The sequence below is a fragment of the Netta rufina genome, assembly GCF_964035555.1.
Source record: "Netta rufina genome assembly, chromosome: 3".
Taxonomy (NCBI): Eukaryota; Metazoa; Chordata; class Aves; order Anseriformes; family Anatidae; genus Netta; species Netta rufina.
This window is the reverse complement of record NC_140125.1, coordinates 13,712,768-13,730,776: the sequence shown is the minus strand read 5'-3', so window position 1 is coordinate 13,730,776 and position 18,009 is coordinate 13,712,768. Positions and strand designations below refer to the sequence as shown.

General features: G+C 45.7%; 1 protein-coding gene across 1 annotated transcript in view; it reads left to right on the top strand.

The window, feature by feature from the left end:
• The first annotated feature begins 439 nt into the window (after positions 1-439).
• Positions 440-18,009, top strand: part of SHLD1 (shieldin complex subunit 1) — a 34,262-nt gene continuing 16,692 nt past the window's right edge. The window contains exons 1-2 of the mRNA XM_084285340.1: positions 440-471; positions 2,245-2,414. Of these exons, the coding sequence (XP_084141466.1) occupies positions 2,252-2,414 (163 nt within the window). The 5' untranslated portion in view covers positions 440-471; positions 2,245-2,251. The remainder of the gene's footprint in view (positions 472-2,244; positions 2,415-18,009) is intronic.

Here is an 18,009-nt window from a genome sequence, read left to right as displayed (position 1 = left end):
TGTGCATCCACAAGTGGGAGGGAAGGGTGTCAGCAGTAGTTCGCTTTACTTCTTTATTGGTTTTGAGTAAACAGCCCATCTGGCAGCTTCTTGTGAAGAAAACCTTGGCTTTATTTCTACCATGTACCTGCACCTTTCCAGGAGGTCTCCATCACTGTCTGAAGGCATAAGGGCATTACTAGATATGCTATTTCTGATTCCTAGAAAATATCTTTCTCTCTGCCAGGCCTGACAAACAGAGGTATGTGTGATGACTGACTGTTGACTTCAGCTGGTATATGCCTTTTGAAAGGTCACACCATCCAGTCAGCCTGATCAGCTGATGCAAAGCATATAACCAGGCTGTTTGTTTCATTCCAGCGAGCTGAGATTGACAAACCACGAAGAAGGAGGGGATACTGAAGCAGTGACAAGCTCTTTGCTCTTGGCATCTGCCCCAGGTGACTGCTCCAACATCAGCGCTATTCCCAGGTATGGCACAGGGGTAATAGTGTGTCTCTTCACGCATCTGAAGGCCCAGGGCTGAGCTGAGATCTTGTTTGTCTTCACAAACAAATCTCTCCATCAGTTCTGGAAGTAGAACCACTGCAACCTTGGCCTACATTTCTTTACACGGTCAAAGTACACTCTGAAGTTGGAGAAATGGAGGGATCTGATCTAAGAGAGAACTTCAGGGGGATGGGAGTGATTAGTTTTAATTGAGAAGAACTGTTTGGACCTGATCATCACATGGTTGCCCATGTTGTTAGCCCTGTTGTGGCAGTGCAAGGAAAGAGGCTGGCCGAGGCAGCTAGCAGGGAAGGCCAGGATCCCAGCAGCCCACACATATCAACATCAGCCTCAGGCTGCTGTGGTACTACACCAGCATCTCCTCTTGCTATAATCTCCCATTTGCCCTTCGAGGGATAGAGTTGTGGGTGTTTTGTTTGTTTCAGGCCAAGGACTGAATTAGACTTCTGTAAAGTGTTTATGTATTTAAAAAGTAGCACCAAACAGGAAAATAAATTGGAGGCACGTTTCTTCATCTCTGTTTTCCTTATGCACAGATCATCAGTGATTTGGGGCATGAAGATCAACGGAGGAGAACCTTGTCTGTAAAGAAACTGTGGGGGGAGGATTGTGTCCTTTGTTTTGTTTTTAATTTTCCACTCTGTTGTCTGTGGAAAGTTTCCATGAATGCACTGACCTTGCTTGTCCCTCCAATGCGAGGCAGCTGGGTTCCAGTATCACAGCCAACATCTTCACTCTGCTCATTAGCAGGTTGGTCAGCATTCTGCAAAGGTCAGAGGTGTGTCTTAGCTACAAGTTTCTTCAGGACAGAAGCACCTGAGGAATTATTTATTTTTTATTTTTTATTAAATAAAAACCTTATGGGGTTATTCACTTATTTTTTTCAATGCTAATTACTTCTAGGGGTTTCTTTCACCCCTGTGACTGTAGCATTTATTACTGTTATAAAACCCCTGAGGTAAAATTAAGAAAGCACTATACTTCCTTATAAAAAAGGAAATAAATGAGCGTCTGTAGGGTCCTGATCTGTTGCCTGTCCACTAGATCTGGTTTCTCTGCCCTATTGTTCTTTATCAAGATAGCACAAGGATACAGCTGGTGGAGGTGGCAGTGCAGAGACACAATCTGCTTTTTTTTTTTTTTTGTACTACGTGTAAGTAGACAAAACAGATGATGGAAGGAATGTGGGCAAAATCTCCTGCAGTCTCTGTAAGAGCTGGGAACTAAATTCACATCTAATGAGAAACATTTTTGTTCTGTCCACATTTTTTTCCCTGTGAAAAGCATCATCTGTTACTTAAGTGAGGGAGGAGAACAAAATTTCAGCTCACGTTTATCTCACTCAATCTCATTGTCATTCTCACTGTATGTGCTTCAGTGAAGCTCCTGCCTGAGAAGTCTTGCTGGCATGAGGCCTTGCAGCAGGTGCTAGGTCAATTCCTATTTGGTGTTGCTACAGGTGTAAGGCTGTTTTAGGGCTGGCGACTGAATCTGTACTTCTGGAAAGCCTCTAAAAAAGCCAGATATGTTGTGGGCTCCTACTTATCCAATGTAGGGCTGAGGGTTGTGCTTTTTTTTTTGTTTTGTTTTAATCTTGCTCTTTTCTTAACTTCAGTACCAATACAATAAAACAGCTTTTCTCATCTCACAGAGCAGTGCAGAAATGCCAGGTTGTCTTTTGCTCAGGTTTTCATGCTCTAAAAACACTGCTCAATCAACTCCATGTCTCTGCAGTGGGACCATGGAAGGAAAAGAGCCATCACCAAGCCTCCACTCGGAGGAGAGCAGCATGTTGGACCTGCCCTCTGTTTGTGACCTAGCAGAGATCTTCCAGCCTCCAAGCAGCACTGAGAGCAGTGAGGAGCCTTTTTGTTCTCCGGATTCTTTTCCCTCTCCACTCCCAGGTAACAGCTTCTACCCTCTCACGTGGTCTTTCCTTATCCAGTGCATTATCTGTGCACGTCACTGGAGTGAGTAACAGTGGTCAGTCACAGGTGCACCTGCCTTGTCTTAAAACACGGTTTACCAGAAGTACAGTCCGTTCTAGCTTGACAGATGCAATGTACATTGTGGGTTGATGAGACATAGGAGAGCAGTTCAGAGGATGCTCTCAGCTGCTGCTGTTTTGATGACACCATTTATCCACGTTTTGTGTGCTCTCAGAGGAAGAGGGTTACTTGAACAAGCCCACAGAGCGATCCTACAGGCATCAGGAGGAAATACTATCTCAAATTACTGTTAATCAACGCCAATTCTTCCCTTTTTCTCTTCGTGTGCTCACCACGTATCTTCCACTAATGAGCTCAAGACATGGCCTTTGTAGCCTGTTGCTTGAATAATACAAGAGAGAATGTGTGCTGGTGCTAAGACACGAATGTGAGGAGCTGCTTCAGTTCAGCTCTGGGAGGCAGCAGTTCCTTTATTCAGAGGGGGCTGATTTCTGCAGAAATAGCATTTTACACCAGGTTCTCAGGAGTATTGGCATATGTGGGATCAACTGATGTCTGTGACGTTCTGATTACTACATCCCTCAGCCTCACCAGTGTCAATATACCTCAAGAAGTGTTAAATCAAAATGCAGTGGCCCGGAGACACCCCTCAGCCCAGCCAGTACAAATATATGGCAGGGGTGTGGTAATTATGTTTAATGTTGTGTGGGTGAATCTGATCGCAAATAATGTGAGAAGATGGTTTGTCAAGGCAAATCTGCAGGCTGAGCAGGTGTAACGTGGCTGATAATATTTCTGATTACTTGGTAGTTTTAAGTAGTGTCAAAGTAGAGTTTGGTGCCTTGTCATCCTCAGGCACCAGGTAGCTTCTTTTGGCCTTGCAGAATCAAGAATTCTGCTTGGAATTAAATGCATGAGGTGGTTTTTTTCTGTTGTTTGTTTCTTTTTACAGTGGGGATACTGGTATTTAGCATGCTAAACAGGGCAGCAGTGGGATCAGCCAAACTAGTCTAGCTCAGTCAATCCTCACTACTTGCTAGCGCAGTTGTCTTCACCTCTTAATTGTGGGACATCCAGAACCTGTGATAAAATCTGCAAATATTAGATACCAATCCTTCCTTGGTTTCCCTTTGCGGACCAGGAAGTCACGTGTCTTAGGCTACTATTGCAATTTTTTTACGGTGAAGCCATGATCCGTATCTCATTAGAAGAATAATGAAGTCTGCTTTCAGGTTTTGCATTTTTTTTTGTGAGTAAGTGTGCTGACCACCACTACAAAGAATGTCCTGAGCAAGCCTCCTTCCTCTCTCGTGAGCATGGGGAAGTTCCTGTAACGGTGGGACAGGCTGGAGGGCTTTTGTCTGTTCAGATTTCACAAGCCCTGTGTCACAGGTATGAAGAAGTTCTGGGAGCTGTGAGACAGTTACCACAACGTGTAGGGCAGCTTAATTGCTCAAACACCCTTTAGTGTGTCTCGGGGCACCTGGATGTGATTGCTTTGATGAATGGGATGCAGAGAAGAACGTTATGGCCACTCCTCTGTCCTAAGGCTGGGCTGGGGCATAGCAGGGGTGACCTTTGTGGAAATGAAGATACGCAGTCTGCAGCCCAAATGATAGCATTGGGTGGGTTGTTGGCAGTGTGGAGTATGTTGCTAAAGCTTGGTACCGAGGTTTGCTGCGATGCCAGGCCCTTCACCCTTGCTGTCTCCAACACCCCCTGCTATTTTCAGGGATTCCAGATGTACTGAGAAGGGCAGAGTGGGCTTAGGAGCCTTCTCCTTCATCGCTTGTTTTGGAGACACCTCACAGCTGGAAAAAAACCACAAACACAATTGTGGTAACTGTGGGATGCGCAGTGTAGAAAGGTTCCTGACCTTATGCTCCTGGTGGTGAAGTAACCAAGTGTCACATCAGACCCAGCTGGTGCTCTGAACATTCCCATTCCTTTCTTTTTTATGTGTCGAACTGTTACGCACACCCCCTGAAACTCTCTTTTTTGATGCCACCTTAGCTCTCTAATCCATTGTGTTTGGTCAGCGTAGCAGCAAAAAACAGGAGTCCTTTAAAAACAATCTGCCTTTGGCAGACTTTTTTACAGGCAAGTTCTGTCTTGGGCAAGGGAGCTCCTTTGCTTATTTGTTTTCATGTTGTAAACTGTTCCATGGCATAAAATAAATCGGGATCCCTTCTGGCTATAGCTTGCAGCCCTGTAAGCTGTGTGATCAGAATACTCTTCTGGGGCTTGGACAGTGTGGGTAATGGGTCTTCTCATCAGACTTGAAAGAGTATTTTAGGGGTGGGGATCTTCCTCTGATTCAAAAGCACTTCCAAAAGGCCATTGGGTTTCCGGGCATGTGACAGCTTCCTTAGCAGAGCAGCAGAGTGACAGCACAAGCTGGGTTATCTGATGGCTGCCACGAGCCGGACTGAGACTGACCAAAATATTGTGCCATCCCAGCCCCGGGAGTCGGAGGTGAACACGGAGGTATGCCTAGTGCCTGAGTCATTAGTGGTAGATGTTATTAATCTGGAGAGCCTGCATCACCTCTGACAGCAGAAGGTGGTTCCCATTAGTCAGGGAAACAGAGCCTCAGGATAGCAGGTATCCTGAGGCAAGAACAGAGAGGTCCTGTGGAAAAACTGTTGAATATCTGAGTCTGAATACCTAATATCCATGGATGAATGGCTTCAGGATTAGTGTGGGAGCGAGGGCTGTGTTCTCCTAACAGATAAGCGTGCTTTTAGCCGACTGGTGTTGTGAGCTCAAGTGTTTATGTAGCTGAGAAAATTAAATTGGATCGGTGAAGTTTTGGTCTGCCTCCTTTTTTCTTATACACCCCCTTATGCTGGAAAATAATTAAAAAAAGAAATCCCATTCATTATTTATGGTGTTTCTATTCTGCATCAGTCTGCCTGCGTGGCTGTTGGCTGGAGCGGGCAGGGATGATCCTCCTCGCGTGTCCTGCAGCTTCTCCTTCGGTCTCTTTTTCTTTGTCGTGAAAAGTTTGTGAGAAAGATCCGTCCTTAGGAGAATGGGTGGGTAGAGGGGGTCACCCAGGGGAAGGGAAAGATGGGAGGGAAATGTGGTGTCACAGGAAAGAAGAAAATAGGGGGAGGATGACAGTAGAAGAGGAAGGAGGGATGCTGAAGCAATTGGGGGGAGCAGGGAGACAGAAATAATTCAGTGTGTGATAGGAGAGGCTCTCAATAATGGTTAGCTCTCAGAAAAATGCAAGTAGAGGCTTCCAACCTTTAGTTACCATCTCCAAAGTCACTACTTCTGTTCTTGCAGTTTGCTTTGTGTTTGAGCCCAGATGTTGATTATTTTCCCCAGGCTCCTGCGAGCTCTCAAACACAGCAAGGATCCCAAAGCAGCCCTGCTTCTTGCTCCTGCTCCATCCTTAGCGCTGGCACTGCGACTCAGGCAGCCCCACGAGCAGGCAGCTCAGGGAATCCGTCCACAACTGGCAGCCACAAGAATATTTGCGTGGCTGAGATGGGGGGGACAGCTGCTCCTGCTGGCAGCAGCACAGGAATATGGCAAGACGGAGCAGTCAGCAGTGTGCCCTGCCTTTCATGTGGGGTTACAGCCTTTCCAGAGCGGTGGCTTCTGGAAAAAGTAATGTTAGGGTATTAATTGCTTTTCCCCTGTGGGGAGCCGGGCTGTATGTTCCTTTTGATGGATGTTTTTCCAAGGCTTCCTTCAAACACAGGCTGTGCTTAACTACTGGTGAGGGCATGGGGGAAACAGCGTGGAACTGAGGAGCATTTCTCCATGGCCTGGATCCAGAAAGGCTTGGGTGAAACGGGTGAGTCTGAGCCGTGGCACTGCTGCTGCTACTGTGCTAAAATCCTGAGGCGAGCAGACCTGATCAAGATGATACCCCAGTTTAAAACATAAAAGCAATCATGGGTTTTGGACTGTTTTATTTTTTAGTCAACCACGTGTTAATCAAAGCAGAGGTTTCCAGACTAACACAGCTCTCAGCTCTGTAGGCAATTGTGAGTTCTGTGAAAAAAACACTGCGCATACCCACCGAATTTACATGTTTAGCTTTGCAGTGAGTGGTGGTGTCTTTTATTAGCAACCGAGGAGTCACATTAATGTCAGTGCATGTGTTCTGATGTGTCCTTAAATGCTCTCCTCTGTTTACTGTGTCTACCTGTCTGTCAAGAGTTGCTTAATCTCTTCCGCAGAGCTGGGTTGTGTTTACTGAAGAAGCCTGGCATGGTTTCTGCTTTTTCTGTAGGGGAGTTGTGCACAAGTGCTGACGTAGAAGCTGAAAATGAAAGGAGCAGGCTGTACTTTTCATGTCAGCAGCAACCTTTCAGGGCTGGCACTTGACGGGTGCTTGGAGATAGAGTTCAGCCCAGAACTCGGTGTATTCATTCATTGTTTGGTATAGAAATGACAGCTTGGCTGTAATTTCCAAAAGTAGCAGAATTTCCAGAACGGTTTTTTGTCTGCCCTTGCTGAGGACAGCCAGAAGACTGAAGACTTTTATATAAGGTCTCATTTTAAGGGGTCAGTGTTAGCTCTTTATATCCCAAACATATGTGATCTTCTGAATCACTTTCAGAAGGAGCCACAGCTGTGATTAAAAAAGGCTTTTTCTTGTACTCCTGGCTGCCGTAGATAGAGAAACTTCTGCCAGTTTCCCTTTACCCATGAGATAGAAGCTGCCCAAAGAGTATCTCGCTTTTTGGCTTGATGTGAAGATGAAGCTGAGGGTGCTGTACAAAGGGGGTTTGTGCTAGTATGAAAAGTCATCCTGGACTGCAGGAAGATAACGTTTTTCCACTTGCAAATGCGCTTCCAATTGAACTGGGAGCCCCAGCACCTTCAGAAATAATTGTGTTTTTCTAGGTAGATGACCTGTGCTTTTGACTGGCTGAAGCTTGTGGCCCTTGTTTTGAGAATTCCTGGATTTTCACCGGTTATGCTTTGTTTCCTGCTGCCCTCTAGTGAGCACTGTGACTCATTTACGGAGCTGCCAACCTTGCCTGCTTGGAGCTGATGGGCTGAAGACTTTTTGTTTTGTTTTCCCCTGGTGCAGATGTATGCCATGTAGCGAGCTCAGTCCTGTGGTAGTTGCCTGCACCTGAGAAAAGATGCTAACCCTTTCCCAAGGTAGGAGTGTTGGTTGCTCACTGTTTAGTGCATGATTCTTGGCATTATGTGGCTTATTTTGCCAGTAGGTGAAATATTTTTGTCTGGGAATAGCCTTCCTACATCTGTCTATTACAATTAGAGCCATACCAGGATCTGAGTCTGTTAGGAGAATGAGGAGTCTTTAAAGCTTGGTGGTTATGCTGGTTTTTGCATGCAGCTGTCATTTCTTTGCCTTCCCAAAGGTTCTGTTTTTAGCAGCTCACTCTTCTTTCATCCCTGATACTGGTGTCAGCATCAACTTATTTGTCGAGGTAGGTGATTTGTTTAGCTTAGCAAAAGCAAAGAAGCACCCGTGTTCAAGCAAGAATACGTACTTGTTTATTTATGATTTCTAACCACGTACACTCAAATATAAACAAAATCTTATTTTTTTCTTAAAAATCCATGCTTTTCAATAGAAAACAATGGTGAGAAGTTCCAGATCCTAAATTTTACATAGACCTGGTGATCCTGGGGGGCAGGTGCTCAGCTGATGTGAATTTATCCAGCTCCTCTGAAGTCGTGGCCATGCCCACAGGTATGATAACTGGAGCTTGAGTGAGCTTTGAAGGGTTAACTCTGTGGCACGGTTCTGCTGAGCATTTAACGAAGCTGCAAAGTAGAATTCATGCTACGTGACATGAAAGGAATTCAGGGGAACTGCATGACACAAAACGAAGTGCTCAGCACCGCTCTGAAGGTCTCTGCATCTTTTGTAAATGAATTTTTCAGGCTTGTTATATAAAGCATCCAGCCAAAAATAAATCCTGGATGGGACAAAGCTGGTGCTTTATTCCGCACAGACTGGAGAAGAAAACTAATCCTATTTTAAGGAGAGTTAAAGCACTGTCCTTATAAGTAAGGGAAGAAAAACTGGGGCACGTGACTTGCCTTGCAGATTTCAGTGTCTCAGGTTGCATCTATGTTCTGTGAAAATCAGCTGGTTTTGCTAAACCATTAGTATTTACTTCATTAAAATGTGTGCTGCAGAGCACAGGGGAGGCTCTGTCCTTCCTCTGGGATAACAGAACAGCCCGGCTGTGCACCTCCCCGAGCCAGGTACAGAGAATTGTTCTCTTAAACTTTTGAAGGAAGTTCATTTGGTGCTTGTTTGGCCAGAGAAGGTGAAACAAGTGCAGAGAACAGTAAGTACTCCAACAGAACCAGCAAGGCGTGAGTCAGGTTGTACGTTAGTCCCATTCACCATCGAGAACAAGCTGTGTTTCTGAAGTAGCCTGTAACTCCGGGTTATTTTCCAATTTTAAATGTAAAGAGCACGTGTCACAAAGATGATGTGGGGTGGTTGTGGTGCACTGCGTGATTTAGAGCCCCGATGCTGAGCTGCCAAATGTTTGTACAAGGCAAGGCTTAGGTACTGAATGCACATTTCGGCATCCCTTACGTTACTAAAATATTTGTTTAGTGATGCTTTTGTTTTCCTGTGTGCAGAAGTGTGTGGGGTTATTGTACTTTTTTTCAGACACCATTCACTTAGTGGAAATTGCTCTTAAATGCTTCCAAATCCTCATGTGCAAGTTCTGAACCCTCTTGCTGAGAAGACGTGAGGTGTCCGCCTGATTGAACAGGCCTCACACAAGTCAACCTTGGATTTAAGCGGGTTGGTCAGTTCGAGCTGATGCACAATGGAACAGGCAGCATCTTGAAGACATAAAATACTGGACACGATTGTATGAGAGTGGTCAGAGTGGAGATGCCTTGAGCTGTTCCTTGTCTTCAGCAGCAGGTAGCAGTGCAGGCAGAAGGGATCCCATCCCTGCAAGCCTGTAGATCGCCAGGACTCCTGATCTAGGAGCCACAGACACATCACTGTGTCAGTAGCTCCTGATGAATGGGCCTTCAAGGAATTTGTCTGACTTTTTGTGGACACCACTTCACCATGTGGGAGTGGGGCTGTGGGGGAGCACTGGCGGTGTGTCTTTGACTCCCTTGGCTCCCCTGAATCTTCCTACAGGTTCAGAACCAGTGACTGATGGCTGCTGATTCCTTGTCCAAACCATTTGTGGCCTTACAGACATCCTACACTTTCTCTGTAGAATTCTTTCCAGGCTAAAGAAGCCCAGTGTAGCAGATTTTTATGTCACTGAAAAGCCACCCTGTGACTTGAGCTATCTTTGGTCTGTCCCTTACTGTGTCCTTTCCAGCTTTTCTTTGATCTTCTAGGGACATGGGGCAAGAACTGTGCACAGGGTGATGTCTGTGACATGGCTCAGAGCAGCCTATCAAGGTGCTGGAGTCCTTGCTCCTAGTTCTTTGTGCATCGTTTTGCTTGGTGGTTTTACTGCCTCCCTGCTTTGAGAGCCGTGTTAGAGGAAGGAAAGGCTTTCCTTGCAGGGCACTGAGCTGTGCCTGAGTTACTACAGTGATCTGAAAAACAGACCTTTCTCTTGAAAGGTCTCTTACTGGCTGTAGTACAAGTCCAGGAGCTCTGCAGGTAGGTCAGAGTTGTCTTTTTGCTCTTTTCCTGGTCTTTTCGCTCACTGCAGTCTGCTCACATGCTTTGCTCTCTTCTTTCCTTCCCTTGTAACATCCCGTGCCTTTGTGCTTTCACTCCTGTATCTATTCAGTGCTAAACCACGGTGGTTTTCCCCCCGCATTCCTCCATCGTGTGCGCATTGCCATCAACCTGCTGTCATCAAAACAGCATGGAAATATTTACTCTGTCCACCTATAATTAAAGATAAGAAACCCTAAATGTCATCCCCTTCCCCTCTGCCGTGTGCTGCGTCTTCAGCTTGATCCTAAGTCAAGTGTTATTGCTGGGTATTTATTTTGGGAAACTTCATGGCTTTTATTGGCTTTGCTTCCAAAGCCCTGCTGGCACAGGTTTCAATGAGATGTTTGCTCAGCACCTGCCTTTGGTGTTTGCTGTGCTTGTAGTCCTTGTGTTTTCCGAGGTGCTTTTCTGGTTTTTCCTGGTTGTGAGGCTCTAGGGTCCGGCTTAGGCTTCGAAATGGCAAAAGGAAAATGTGAAGATGGTGTTTTAGTGATTTACAAAGGTCAGGCAGGCCTACGAGCCAGGTTCAGGAAATTAAATGTGCTCCTGCTTCGGAAGCAAGCGCAGGGATTTAGTGAATATCGAGGGAGGAGGGCAACCTGTATCTGTATCAAATGCCACGACAGCAGGCCATTAGTGGTGTGCCTTTCAGAAAGGAGGCTGCGTGAGGGCTGTACCTGCTTTCAGGTCACAACATAGCTCATTTCATGATTATAATGTGTTTGTAGCCTTTCTTAAAGCTCCATCTACTGGAGGCGAGTGACTATGGATGATTTCCCTTGCACTGACAGCAGCCTGGCTGTTAACTATGGATGATCTGATTCATAAAGAGGCCATGCAGGGCATATGTGAAGATATATATGTATATATATACGTGTGTGTGTGACATATATTAGGTCTCATTAATTTTTTACTGGTTCTGTGGTGTGAGAGGGGACCTGGCTGACCTGCTGCAGCTCCAGCTGTGCTGTCAGTGCCAGATAGAGGCACACAGAGCTGTCTGCACACCTCGGGGACTGGGGGCTCTTCTTTTCATCTCGCCTCGCTCCGTGGCAGTGGTGTAATACTCCCTGTGGGCCTTTTCTCCCTTATCTTGATCTAAACTGTCATTGCAATCCCGGGCTTTGATTTCTCTCGTTGCAGCTATCTGTGTTTGTCCGTTGCTGTGACCTAATCCAATTCCAGCTGCAGTAATTTCATTGTGGCAATTGTTACTCAGGTGGCTGTGAGGCAATTTTGTACGTACGTATGCCAATGCGATTTCATCTTCCCAGGCTGCTCACTGAGCCTTAGCTCTTTAAAAAAAAGGAATTAAATCCTGGACGCAAATGACAGGGAACGAGACTTTGTTCAGTTCTTTATGACTCATTTTCTACCCTCTGAAGTGCAAATGCGGACTCCTTTGAGATGGAAAATTGTAGGTCAGGAGCAGAAACCATCCAAGTGTGGTTTTTACAGAAGAGTGAGCAAAGTTTAGGCTGTATAAAGCCTGGGCCTTGCAGCTGTCACTTGTAACCACCGTGCTGCCATTGGATATTGTGGGGGCACAGAAGAACTTCCAAATAAAAGAAGACCAGAAGATTTCTTATTGACAAAGATCCAGGGTGATAACAGGCTGGGATGGCAGCCAGATGCTCCTGGCTATGCAAAGCTCTAGAATATAGTGCTGACGTGGCCAAAAAGCTCATCCTTGTTTTGGGTTCCTCCTTAATGGGTGCTGTAAATAGGTTTTTAGCTGAGTGTGTAGTACAGAGATTTTTCTGTGTTGAAGACTTGTTTTTTTTGCAGTTCTACTCAGCTTTTCCAAAATCATTAGATCTGTTCCTTGGAGTCATCAGTGGAGGTGGATCTGTCCTGGAGCAACTGGCTGTCAGATGTTGGCAGCGGACTGATGCTGCTGGAAGGAGAAAAGCATTGACTGAAGTTAATGGTCCCCTGTAAGATGAAGGTCCGCTTGGGATGGCCGCCCTCCCTACACTGAGCTCCCATCTGAAACGAGCAAGGAATTCCTCTTTTTATCAGATTCCCTTGAATTTTACAAGAGAAATTCCTTGCTTTGCCTCATCTGCTTGATTTTGCCCAGGGACTGTTTTTACCACCTGCTGCTCACTCAGGCGAGGAGCTTTGCACAGGCAAGGAGAACCATTTCTTCCTGTGGTTAGGATGGAAAGCCCTCTAGCAGAGAGCCTCATCTGCATCCTAGCCTGACTCCATCCCTTCAGCAATATTGTGGCTCTGTGCAGGGATGCCGAAGTGTCAATAGAAGGGATATGAGGTGAAAAAAAGTATAGAAAAGGAAAGGGAAATAGGAGATTCAAGTGTCTGTGAGGTTGAAGGAGAGGTAGATCCTATGGAAAAGGGGTTTTGCTGTTTAATCTGTCTCTAGGTTTGATTAATTCTTTTTTGTTATTTCAAAGCCGAGAAGCTCTAGGAACAATCCTGATGTTCCTGTTGGTTGGGAAGGCCTGGGAAGCAATGGGAGTGATGGAGGGAATATTTCACGCACTGGTGGGTGCTGGCCAGCACTTCCTCTTTCCCTGTCACCTTGGAACACCATTTTATTGCAGCACATTGCTTTTTCACAGAAGCTGATTAGTGTTGGCACGTTGTTTGGATCCAGCAAGCACCCTGCCTCTCATCTTGGGACATCTCTGTCCCAGTAAAAGTTGGGCAGGGCTTTTCGTGCTGGTATACATCTAAACAAGAATAATAAAACCAAGTATGTGGGAGCAGCAGGAGATGCCATAGTACAATGACAGCAGCCACGAAACGTGCTGGTGTACATGTGAAAGTTTCCCATCACTTTGGAGCACAAGAGCTGCTGTACAACCGAAACCTTTCCACCAAATCTGTTTTGTTTTTTTTCTTTTCATTGAAGAAAAATGAAAATGCATGCCTTGAATCCTCAGGCCAGTGAAATAACTGGACGAAGTTCTATGGGAGTGTGACTGTTCCTGTTTCCGTGACACTTCATGGGGTCTTTTCATCTTCATTAGTCTTTTTTGTGGGTCTCCTAAGATGTTGTATCCTTTATTTTACAATAAAGCTGCTCTGTGCAGCTCGGCGTTACGATCTTGTTGCAGTGCAGATCCTGCAGAAGTGCCCCAAGACGTGTGTGTCGGCGCTGAGCAGCCAGCAAATGGCAGAAGACGAAGTGGCTGCAATAACCTCGTTATGTAAAGCCGGCGTTACCATTCCCTGCTGTCTGCAGAGCGTGCTTGGGTCTCTCAGCTTGTCAGCTGCATCGCTCCGTGTGTGGGTGGCCGAGTTCTGCGAGAACGGCTTAAAATCCCAATTTAAATCATGAAGGATGTGTCTGGTTGGGACAGAACACTCAGAAAGAGCAAATGGCCTTGGAAAACAACAGGAGCCATCCCCAGCCAGCAGGCTTATTCCTCTCGTGTGCCTGGCACAGGTTAGTTTGGGCATTTGGGGGCGCAGTGCAGCTGCATCAGCCTGAAATGCAGCTGTGCCCCCGGTAAGGATGCTGCAGGGCTTCCAGTTGTCTCTGAGCTTCATGCAGCGCACACTCTCAGATGCTTCGGGACGCATCACCTGTGGTCCAGCTGTGAGCAGCATTTGTGCTTTAGAGGGAGATTTAATACTCCAGTCATATGCTTAGATAACAAATGGGACTCCCCAAGTCTTTTTAAAAAGCTGTTTCCATTTTTGTTCTCTTAAACTTGCTGCTTTGCTGGCAGTTCCTTTCATTTCTGATTTTCTCTAGTGTGTGCCTCTTTGGGGGATGTCTCCCTTTGCCTCTCACCTACCCTGCACCCGGCCTCGCTGCTCCTGCTAAGAAGCTTTGCCTTCCACTGCACCCCGTGGAAAGGCAGTGGTTTGCATTGTGCCCCGTGTTTGAGCATGTTTGTGCACGAGTTCCTCCTGCTCTGCCCCTGCTTTTATGTAACCCGTCAGGGTTACTGCTGAGATAGCAAACAGCCTCCCGGAGCTGCATAAATAAATAATCAGGGATGTTCTTTCATTTCCAATTTACAGGGACAGCTTATGTAAGCAACGTGTGCCAGAGCACCACGTGCTCAAACACGGATGTCTCTTGAGCTCGTCTGAATGTCGGTGAGATAAGTTATGAGCCTACGTGAAATACCTGCATGGCCTGGGCACTGAGCTTGTACAGTAATGAAGGCTGTCTCCTCGTTACTGTATTAGCAAGGTTTTTACTTTGTTTTTTTTTTTTTTTGCCCAGCCTGGCTTTCTCCTTTTCAATGGGAGACTTTCGCTGCACCCATCTCCATCATTCATACCTTTTCTCAGGCATACGGTGTGACTGGATGCTAGAAAAATGAGCTAGAGGTTTTTGGGGATTGCTGCAGAGTTGTTTCCTGCTCTCTTCCATGTAGTTTAGTCTCTGCCCTTGAATTCTTGTGCAGCTCTTAATGGCTCCTTGCGTCTACTGCAGCTTGCGCCACGTGGGTCAGGTCCAACTGAATACTCCTAAAGCCTCACAGCTCAGGCACCTATCACAAAAATAAATGGCATAAGTGGGCAGTCTGGCACTGGATTTAAACTTGTTGTGTGTGACTTAATCCAGGCTTTCTTTTTTTTTTTTTTTTGCCTGTTTCTCTGTTTTGCTTAACTGAGCTCATTGGTGTGCAGCTGACGAGACTGCAGCATAAAAGCACACCAAATAGTGACTCAGAACCCTTTAGGAGCAGACTGTGAGTACAAAATATAGCACACTTTCATCATCCACAATATTTTTTTTTTTTTAAAACAAACCAGCGTAGCCCTGTGATTCAGCATCAGTGTGGGTTACAGGCCATGAATTTTTATCCTGGAGCCCTCCTGCCTCCATTGCTTCCTTCATTTCATCACAGCCCCCTTCCGTGGTGTCACTTGCTGGGGATTTTCACAGTAGCTAAGTTCCTCGGTGAGCTTACGCATGCACATATATCCGTCTATAAAATCTCCTCCGCAGACAGATGGAAGGCTGTCAGGCTGAGCAGTGCTTCTGTGTTTACAGTGAGCCTCCACACTGAGGTTATATGTGAAGAGTAGCAGGCAGCTGGTTATTTACTGCCGTAATAAGCACTGGCAAGCAAACGACAATATTTTGTGCTATGTGCTGCTCGCTGTTCTTTTCAGCACGTTGAAGGACTTGTAGCTGTGCTCTGGTGTTCGTTGGTGGGCAGAGGTAAGTGGAGGTTTCATTTTTCCAGGTTGACTGTTAGGAAAATAGCGTTCCCTGCGTTATACAGATCATCTTATTCCAAAAGTTAGCTGGGTTTGCCACGAAAATAGGAGGTCCTACCTTTGGACAACAGCCTGCTGATACCTGAGAGGAAAAGTTTTTGGCTTTAATTCAAAAAGACAAGACAAAAGGAACCAGAAAAGAGTAAGTACAGGAAAACAGGTACACTAACATCTTCTAGATGAATCAAGGCTCTGGCAGTGACCTAGTGATCCATTCGGTATGTATAAATCTATCTCAAAGAATTACGCGAAACTTGTATGGAAGAAAAAAATAAGTCCGGAGAATAGTAATGATCTAGAGAAGTATCTGCATGCTTAGAAGATGAGGAAAAGGAAAGACAGTAAAATCAATCTTCAGCACTTTCTTACCCGGCAGGTGATTAGATGACAAAACTCAGTGCTACGGGAAATCATCGAGGCTCAGAGCTTGCTAATGTTAAGAAAAGGGGGTTATACGCTGATTTGGGTAATAAGAATGATCGAAGTCAAATAGTTCTTGCTGACACACACATTGCTGAGATATCGAATACGTAGCGTGGCGTTTCACAGCCTGTTCTAATCGCTGCCTGGCTGGAGGTGCCAGGTCCCACGCACGTATCCCCATCACCACATCGCCCTGCTGCCACCCAGCACGCAGCACATGTGGAGGGGCCATCCTGAACTAGAAACATTTGTGATCTGATCTTGCCTGGCAAATAACTTCTTCCTTGTCCCTTTAGAAAGGAGGAAGAGAGATTCTGATTGTGCAGATGGCAAAGCTGATGCTAGTGTTTTAATGGGTACAACTCTTGCCTTCAGCAGTGCCATTAATTCCTGGGATAACCTGCCCAGAAGCAGGAGGGAAGCTGAAGGAAAGGGACTGTTGGAGTAGAGAAGCAGGCCATAATGCATTGACCCAGTGCCTAGCCCCAAGACTTTTTGTGCTCTCCATGGTATTAACTTGTTCTGAGTTTTGCAATTAAAAAAAATGTTTTGCATAAAGACTGCAGAGAAATCTGTCATCTGCACTCCTGGTCATGGTGTGGCACAAGTGGGGTCCACTTCATGGCATCCTCTCGTTCAGTTGTAATTTCTTGAAGAGGTGAGCTTTCTGCTCAAGTGCTGAATTGAAGCACAGCCTGATTTACAAATCCACCATCTGCAGTCCCTGCTGAATTTCACGTTGCTCTACATTGCTTTTCCTCCGGATGTCTAATGAGGTTATTCCGAGGTTAATTTTTCTCCTGATGCAGCTTTAATTAAAACGTAATGAAAGCAGCAGAAGATGCGAAATAAAATAGTTCGTGAAAATCCAGTTTGGGCTGCACCAGTGCTGTGTGGTAGGATGCTTGTTATTGGGGCTAATTATTATTTTATATGAGGCACTTGTCTAATAGCATGTGCGAGGGTGTGAATCATCCGCAGAGCCGGTGGCAGCATTCCAGGAGTGAGGTTGGCTCGAGTGGCTGAGTCACCGAGTTTGCGCCAGTGGGTTTCATTCCTGAGTTAGGTTGAGTGTGAGGAAATATTGGTACTCCTCAGCCCAGCAGAATATAAAGGAACCTGGTTTTGTGCTATCCTACTTTGCTATTAGCTCTGAACAGGCCGCTCTGACTCTTCATTTTCTTTTTCCTCTTAAAAAGGAGGAATCGTTCTTTCGCAGAGGATGAAAGCAAAAATGAGGCTGCAAGTTGGATCTCACATTCAGAATGGAAGCACCCTGCTCTGTAATTAACAGCTGGGAAGTTCGTACCCACACGGATGAGTTAAGCCACGTGGGGAAAGAGGGCAAACACGCGTTGTTGGCAAATGTGCTTCTTCACACAGAAACAAAATGCTGTTTTTGCCTCTGCTCTTCCCACACAAATGAAATACTCAGTTGCTTAAATTCTTGATGACTTCTCCACATTAACAATACCTGGCAGTGAAACCTTTCTAGATGAACCTTCCTGACTGATCATGGATTAGTCAACTGCTCTCTCTCTGTCCACCACACTGAAGAGTTGGTCATAGACTGAGATGATAGAAAATCCTATGGTATATAGGCAATAGTCCACCTTTAATCCATCACATGGATGGCTTTAATACTTCGAACTAGTAACTCACTTCATTATGTTCTTAGTTTGCCAAAATTGTCCTCCCTGTAGCATAGAACCAACCCACTGTGCCAGTGTCTGGCTGCATTTGTGTTGTAGTGTTGCAATCTGGCCTTTCTGGGGTCATAGCAATGGTTTTCCCCCTCTTCATTGTACACAAAAAACAACAAAAAGGCAAACCAGTCTGGCTATTTCTTATGAACAAGATGGTTTTAGAAAGAAATCCTTCTCAAAGGATCTATCAGGAGCCCTTGCTGCCAGTTCATCTCGTCTCAGCTGTGCACTAAAACCAGAATTTGCCTTTCCAAAGTGGTACTAAATGAATGCACTGGTCAGATTTAGACACAAATTCTCCTTAGAGCCGAGCCACAGAAAAGAACATAGTGTTACAGAGCTGAACTGCTTGGAGCTAGGGGGAAATTTGGCCTCCTTATAAATATTATAATTCCATGTGCTTTAAGATCCCGTTCATCTCAATCCTTCTGTGGTCTTGGAGTAGATATTAGGAAGACCGGAGTGGTCCCAAGGCCGTGGGCTGGGCAAATCTGAGAGAAGACAAGAAGCTTGCTTTGGTTCAGCAGCCTCCGTGAGC